Source organism: Ctenopharyngodon idella, chromosome 3 (genome assembly GCF_019924925.1).
Source record: "Ctenopharyngodon idella isolate HZGC_01 chromosome 3, HZGC01, whole genome shotgun sequence".
Taxonomy (NCBI): Eukaryota; Metazoa; Chordata; class Actinopteri; order Cypriniformes; family Xenocyprididae; genus Ctenopharyngodon; species Ctenopharyngodon idella.
This window is the reverse complement of record NC_067222.1, coordinates 45,915,812-45,923,791: the sequence shown is the minus strand read 5'-3', so window position 1 is coordinate 45,923,791 and position 7,980 is coordinate 45,915,812. Positions and strand designations below refer to the sequence as shown.

At 41.7% G+C, this 7,980-nt stretch overlaps 1 protein-coding gene across 1 annotated transcript; it reads left to right on the top strand.

The window, feature by feature from the left end:
• The first annotated feature begins 507 nt into the window (after positions 1 to 507).
• Positions 508 to 7,980, top strand: fscn2a (fascin actin-bundling protein 2a, retinal). Its single transcript, XM_051889617.1, has 5 exons — positions 508 to 1,403; positions 6,218 to 6,374; positions 6,847 to 6,968; positions 7,067 to 7,234; positions 7,350 to 7,980. The coding sequence occupies exons 1-5, from the start codon at positions 584 to 586 to the stop codon at positions 7,553 to 7,555; spliced, it is 1,473 nt and encodes a 490-aa protein (XP_051745577.1). The 5' UTR covers positions 508 to 583; the 3' UTR covers positions 7,556 to 7,980.

Genomic DNA, 7,980 nt, shown 5'->3' with positions numbered 1-7,980 from the left:
AGCTCCTCAGAAACTACCATATAAAGGCAAGAATTAAAGAACAAACTTGCAAAACTTATTAAAACATGTATGTACTATTTGTCACCATAAAAGAAATATATATTCAAAAAGGGATATAGCAAGAGAGGTTGGACTGAGGCTGAAAAAGGAAAGAGAGAGAGCAAGATAAATCTGCCAGAGGACAAAAGGGAGGAGTCAGAGACTTGGTGTGTGATGTCAGCAGCTTGTTGGATTGAGGTGCTGCGCCCTGCTGAGTTTAATCCAGGCTGATTAGGAAGCAGCAAGCAGTCACCTGTGTGAATGCAGAGAAGTAGCTAAAGATAACCTTGCGTAGCCTGGGACTGCTGCTCTAACGACAAAGAATCCAACACAAGGAAACTCACAAGGACAACAGCATTGATCTGTAGTTGAGTCACAGTTGACAAGGGAAGAAACGGGCAAGAAACTTGAAGTTCAGAGCAGCAAAGAAGCTTCAAATGACCTTTTAATAGCACCCGAGGTGAGGTTCTTTTTTGTCAAGGGCATATTGTTTTCTTTTCAGCATTTTTAAACTAATCAGTTCTTTGGGAACCGCCTGATCAGAATGTCCACAAACGGAATAAGCATGGCTCTAAAGCTTCAGTTTGGACTTATTAATTCTGAAAATCGTTACCTCACAGCAGAGGCATTTGGGTTCAAGGTAAATGCATCTGGAACAAGCATGAAGAAGAAACAGATCTGGACCCTGGAGCAAGACCAGGACAGCCAGGTGGTTTTCTTGCGCAGTCACCTCGGACGCTATCTGGCCTCGGATAAAGATGGCAAGGTAAGCTGTGAGGAGGAAGTGCCAAATACAGACTGCCGTTTCATGATTGTGATGCAGTCAGATGGACGCTGGGCCTTGCAGTCTGTGCCATACTTGCGTTATTTTGGAGGCTCTGCAGAATATCTGTCCTGTTTTGCCCAGACCATTGGAGAGTCTGAGCTATGGGCCATGCATCTTGCCCTTCACCCACAGGCCAACCTGCTAAGTGTGGGCCGCAAGCGCTACGCTCACCTGTCCATTGCAGACGACGAGCTCTCTATGGACAGCAACATCCCCTGGGGTGTGGACTCCCTGATCACCTTGGTCTACATGGATGGGAAGTACAGTCTGAAGACCTGTGACAACCGATTTCTCAGCAATGATGGCAAGCTGGTAATGGAGAATGGGCCTAACACCAGTTTCACCCTGGAGCTCAAGTCTGGCAAGCTGGCCTTTAAGGACTGTGGGGGCAAGTACCTCTCACCAACGGGCCCCACGGGCACCCTGAAGTCTGGCCGCTGTTCAAGACCAGGGAAAGACGAGCTGTTTGAACTGGAAGAGAGCCACCCACAAGTTGTTTTCCAGGCAGCCAACAAAAGATATGTGTCTATTCGTCAAGGTAACTAATGATTGTGCGCTTATGTTGACATATCATGGTCATTATTATTGGTTTAAAACAAGGTTGCCCAATCCTGTTCCTGGATATCTACCTACTTGCAGAATTCAGTTCCAACCATGATTAAAAAAAACACCTATCAGTAATTATCAAGTGCTCCTGAAGATCTTAATTAGCTAGTTCAGGTGTGTTTGATTAGGGTAGAAGCTGAACTATGTAGGGACATAGGCTACATTCACACTGTCAGTCCAAATCTGGGGTGCGTTTCCCAAAGCGAACTATGGTCGCAAGTTCTGTCATTACCAATAAAGTTCAATGGGACTTACGACCATAGTTGACTAACGATGCTTTCGGGAAACGCACCCCTGATTATTTGTGTATCCGATTGGAATCTGATATAAAATTATTGTCTTATTTGTATAGGATTTCAAACCACATACAAATGTAGCTCAAAGCAGATTTTAAAAAATCGCATTTCAACTGATAAAAGGTTCTCTGCTGCTGTAACACTAGGTCTATGACACGTTGTTAGATCTTTTTGTAGGCGCACTGGCCATGTCAAATCAATTGTCTTTTTTGTTTGAAACGTCATAAACTTGCACACAAATTACATGACATTACATAAACCTAAATAATTGCACACTTGTGGACATAGACATGTAGCTTTTCCCAAGCCCTTCAATGTGGTAATTTCCTGGATGATGCATGTATACGCATTACAAAATCTCAAAGTGCAAAGTTTTGAGGACATCTAGGTCTGAGTGCATGGCCCTCCACTAACACAATTAAATCCTCTGTGGGAAGCCCAATGTGTGTCCATTAAACCAGACACGAATGATTTATCAGAACACATACTTTTTTCATAGATTTAAATGGACAGTTTTCCCAAAAAGAAATATATATATATATTTTTTTATCATTTATTCACCTTTATGTCATTCCGTTCAAAAATTGTCATTCCCAAAAAGGGAACATTCAATTTCATCATTTTGCAAACATTATGGGAATGTTACTTTTATGTTCTATACACATTTTGAAATAAGTAGTAAATAATATTGTTAAAAAAATCATTAGACAGACGTCCAACTTAAATGAACATTCAGCTAACAGGTTTCACATGAACGTGCCAATGAGAGTGAGGGAAGTTATCCCTGTTCTTGGAATATAGCAAGTCATATGCATCACTTGTCATCAATTGTTATATTTTTAAGCATGTCTTTCTGAAAGCCTTGTGCAGAATTCTTCAACCCTCCTCTTGAGGACCCACTGTTCTGCTTCAGTTTAGCTCCAACCCTACTCAATCACACCTGAACCAGCTAATCAAGCTTGTCAGGTTTGCTTAAAAATCACAGGCATGTCCCGAATCCAATGTTAGCTTCACTTCCTGTCTCCTGAGATCCCTTCATCTGATCGATTCTTCACTGCCTTTTTATATCCCACAATCCTATGTGTTTCATTTGGTGACAAATGAACTAGACAAAGAAAGATGGCGTCTGAAAGTTGGGGTTTCTGGTCAGTTTGTGTGTAAATGTAAGTTTTTGACCAGTGTTTTCCACTTGATGTCATTTCTAGTGAGAAATTACTACTGTAGTAATTAAATATTAGTTTAGTTCTCACCAAAGCTCACTCTATTTTGCTGTAGATCATTAAACTGTTACGCTGCCTCAGAAGTCTACAGGAGCAGGGTTGATGACCTCTGGCCTTGTGGGGAAAAGAAGAGGCTGACATTTGATACAGAGGGGAAAAGACAAGCTTTGAACGCAACTGCACTTTCAGCCATTAGCCATTATGATTAATGCTCTTCATTGTCATAGACAAATATTTGCAAACTCTTAGCTCTATTATCATATAGTAGAATACATGCATTAAATGGCTAACAAAATACATAATTAAATAGCTAAATGTCAGTGTATATTTTTCCACTGCTTGGTTATAGAACCATAATGTCTATGCAATTAGTCTATTACCTATGTAGAGTAAACATACTGTCCTGCAGAGTTCAGCTCCATCCTCAAATAAACACACCTGAACCGGCTGATCAATTGAAAATTACAGGCAAATGTGCTGGAGCAGGGTTACACCTGATGTCTGCAGGAAGGTAGCTCTCCAGGAACAGGGTTAGAGACCCCATGCCTTAAAGCTTCAGTGTATCATTGTAGTACTTCTAGTACCACCAAATAGAACTGCATTGGACAAACACACTGCAAAACATAATTTTCAAATAATTTTCTATTTCTGTCTGTGCATATTAAGCTGGAATAGGATGGATCATGACACCAACTGCTTATTACGCCCCATATATTTGCATTGCAGTTGGCAAATAAGCATCATGATGCTGGGTGAGTGTTAGGGATTATTCCAGTAAAAGGCTTAAGAGACAGTCAAGGGATATTTCTGAAGCATCTAATTTGAACCTCAACCTACACAATCTGGTTACTTTGACTAGTTGGAATAGACAGTAGAAGTTTGGTGGTAATGTTATTTAAACTACATGTTCAGAGAGAGTGACGGAGATAAACAGCATGATTACTGGTTTAGTGGGACTCAGCCAAGAGTACAGAGTACTGAGGTGTTACCAGTGGATTGCCATTGGATTAGCAAAAACCCTTTGAGTCACTGGTGTGTGTGAATGCGGATCAGCCAATCATAATCAAGGACTGAAACTATGAAATCGTAGAAAAGGAGTGCATGAGAGAAAAATACGGAAAGCACGGACGACAAGTTAACAGATTAGCGAAATGCTAACGCATTGTGATAGAGACAGATTAATGTGATAGGCACTATTAGACAATATCAGATATATGGTGATGAGTAAGTTATATTTAGCAATATAAACAATGAGGAATGACATTAAATTCAAATCAACACTATACGGAGCTACAGAAGCAAACCACTCAGCAGCGAGGCAGACAGGATCAATCGATCAGCAGCACAGAGAGGAGCAATCCCGATGTATAAAATTGAATTTAAAATGCTTTTTAAAATCCAGTTCCTGAATTTAGACTTCCAGATCTCCTCGGGCATGAGAATTGCTCCCTCAAGGATCACACGAGGGACTTCTTAGATATGATGTGCCTTACTCACTATCCCGACCGCTTGCTATGCGTCATTTACAACACCAGCCTCAATGAGCGGTTGAAGGCATTCCTGCCCATGGAAGGTCCTTGAGGGAGCTTCGCAGAATACGTGGAGTGGGTGCTGGTGCAATGTGGATCTCAGTATGCCAACTGCATCACAGATGAGGACAATGCCAGCCCCACTCCGGACCCAGAGCCCAGCCAGCCTTAAGCTATGGCAGGTAAGGATTAGATGCCAGAGCCCACTGCAGAGCCTGAGCCCACCATAAAGGGAGAGAGCCAGAATGTTTGCCAGAGGTCAATTTCGTCGAGCACATTGCGGAGTCTGACCAGGTGTGTGAGCCGACAACGACATCCGTCACTGACAGGTATATTAGTGGAGTTAGAGGGGATGGATTGGAGCCTTTTCCACACTCCCATTGCTGAGGTGCATACAATAAGCGGGGTCTCCACGGAATTATTATTTAATTAGCTGGATGATGAAATGTTGCAAGATCTCTAGTCTCTGCTGATCCCATCTAGCTCCAAGTTGTCCTCCTCGCTGCTGGTTCAATCCAGTCCCAAGTCTTCTTCATCGCCACTGGTTCAGTCCAGCCTCAAGTCTTCTTCATTGCCGCTGGTTTTACACAGCACCAAGTCTCTTTTGTAGTCCAGCACCAAGTCGTCTTCATCGCCATTGGGTCTGCCAAGCCCAGCCTCTCTCGCCCTCCTCCTCTGCCAAAGCCATCCAGTTCCTCTGCCTCACCTCCGCTGTCTCCCTTCAGTCCATTGGCTCCTCCTTCAGTGGTTCTACCCTGCTGCTTGGATCCACCTTGGGTTTCCCACTCATCAGCTCTTCCATGGTCTAAGTATCCCTCAGCTTCACCTTTAGCCTCAGAGTCTGGACGCCATCTCGGCCCTCCAACCCATCACCTACACCTTGGCTCAACGCTCCCTCGGCTGCACCATAGTCTGTCATCCCTCAGGCTGCACCAGCTCCCTTGTCCCTCTGGCTCCACCTTGGTCAATTGTCGCTCTGGCTCTGCTTTGGACTTTTGGATCTCCACCTCTCTGGCTCCGCCAGGCTCCTCCTTCTCTCTGGTTCCGCCATAATCCTCAGTCACACCGACTGCACTCAGGTCTGCCAAGCCCACGTCTCCACCTCAGTCACCTGCGTCTGCGGCTCCACCTTGGCCCTCCAGGCCTTCAGTGTCTCCCTGGGTCTTTAGTCTCCTCAGCTCTTCCTGCGTCTCCAATTTTCACGAATTTACATCTGTCAGTAAGCCCTCTGTTTCCTCAGTTCATGGTTCTGTGTTGTTTTTCTAGCTCTTGGTGGTTATTAAAGCCTTTGTTCATTGTTCATTCTGGGTTATGCATCTCTGTTTTGGATTAAACTACACAGCCACCGTGACAGCTATACAGACATAATGTTGTGTAAAACATAAATGCTGTTGACAGCAAGAACCTTTGAAATTATTTTATTTATTTATTTTGTTTTTAATTGGTAAGTGGTTCTAAATGGATTCTCAGAAAGTGCATGTTACTAGCTAAAAAAGAGAATAATAACTACATGAGGAGACAGCCATTCAAGAGTAGAAACAGCCATCAGTTTGAGAACAGAGTTTACCAGTCGACAACCTGATGCATTTGTAGGTCTTTTTCAAATATATTTGCTGTACTATTTACTTGCTTTGTAATCTTGTAAAGGAACCAAAACTCAGTCATTGAAATGCTTGCCATGATAAATTTCTTTGTTTCCAGGTGTTAGCATCTCAGCTAATCAGGATGATGAGACAGACATGGAGACATTTCAGATGGAGATTGACAAGGAGACTAAGAAGTGCATGTTCAGAACCAGCGGCGGAAATTACTGGACACTCGTTACTCATGGAGGGATTCTGTCTTCAGCCACAGAAGTGTAAGGAGTTGTTTTATACATGCATCTCATTAAAACAAACAAACAAAAACGGGTATGGTAAAACTTGATAAACATGACACTATTTAAACTTGGAAATAAAAATGTTTTAGGATATTGAAAAATATATAAAATCAAAGAAATTTATGATGTAAAATTAAGAATACATATTTAAGATTCTTTACTATTTCTATGTAACTAATCAAACATAAGCAAATTTGTTGTGACTATTTTAATACTTTCACTGAAGCACAGTTATCTCTGGTACATTCTCAAAAAAAAAAAAAAAAAAAAGGTGAAATTCCATAGATGAAAAAAACAAAAGTCATACAGGTTTTTGAATGACATGAAGGTGAATAAATGATGAGAGAATTTTGATTTTGGGGTGAACTATTGCTTTAACATGTTAATATAATATAATATACATTATATGCATAGCAATAATCTTGAATATATGTGTTCTTGTAACTGATAGAGAAGAAAACACCATGTTTGACATTGAGTGGTTGGGCAGACGAGTCGCTTTGAGGGCAAACAATGGAAAATATGTCTGCACAAAGAAAAATGGACAGCTTGCTGCTGTGAGCGATTCTTTGGGTGAGTGCAAACTGATTCTTTTCTGACCTTTTACTAAACTGTCACTACTGGATACACACATAACATGGGTCAGATAAATCCTCTCATGTGATCGACAGGGGAGGACGAGCAGTTTGTGCTAAAGCTGATTAATCGTCCAATCCTGGTCTTGCGTGGGGAGAACGGCTTTGTGTGTCACCACAAAAATTCCAATACACTGGACGCCAGTCGCTCTGTTTATGACATCTTCTCATTGCTTTTCAGTGATGGCGCATACCATATAAAAAGTGAGTCATATTGTGTGAGCTGAGACTGACGAGAGTTTCACTGAGCAACACAGACTCTTTTGGGCACTTCTTCACAAAATTCTTGATATGTCTTTTTTTCCCCCCTTTACCACAGGTGGAAATGAAAAGTTTTGGTATGTCTCCGGTAGTGGTCTGGTGTGCACAGATGGGGACAAACCTGAGGATTTCTTCTTTGAGTTTGCGGAGTATGGACGGGTTGGCATCAAGGGTCAGAATGGCAAGTACCTGCGTGGAGACCAGGGAGGGACGCTGATGGGTGACGGGTGCAGCGTGGACGCCTCTTCCCTGTGGGAGCACTGAGTGCTGTAACCAACCAGAGACACAAATACAGACTCAATGAGAAACAATAAGTTCTCATACTGACACCTGTTAAACTAATGACTTTTCAGGAGAACGTTGTTCATTCATTTTCTTTCTTCAGTCTTTTTTGTGAGTGAGTGAAATATCTGTGGTAAATGTTAGTGTCACCCTTTGATTCATCAGAAAAATACAATTTACAAGTTTAAAGATGCTCTATTTGAGGAAGGGTTTTTAACACCTTATGAATTGAATTTTGACAAATGTGTTTGACAGTAGAAAGTCTCCCTGGACTTAAAAATTATATTTCTAAAATGGCGATGTTACATCAGTCATATAAGCCAGCGAACTGTCTGAAATATTGACATTTTAAATCTCTAAACATATGAAAAGCTTATAGGTTTTCAAATAAACATTATTTAACACAA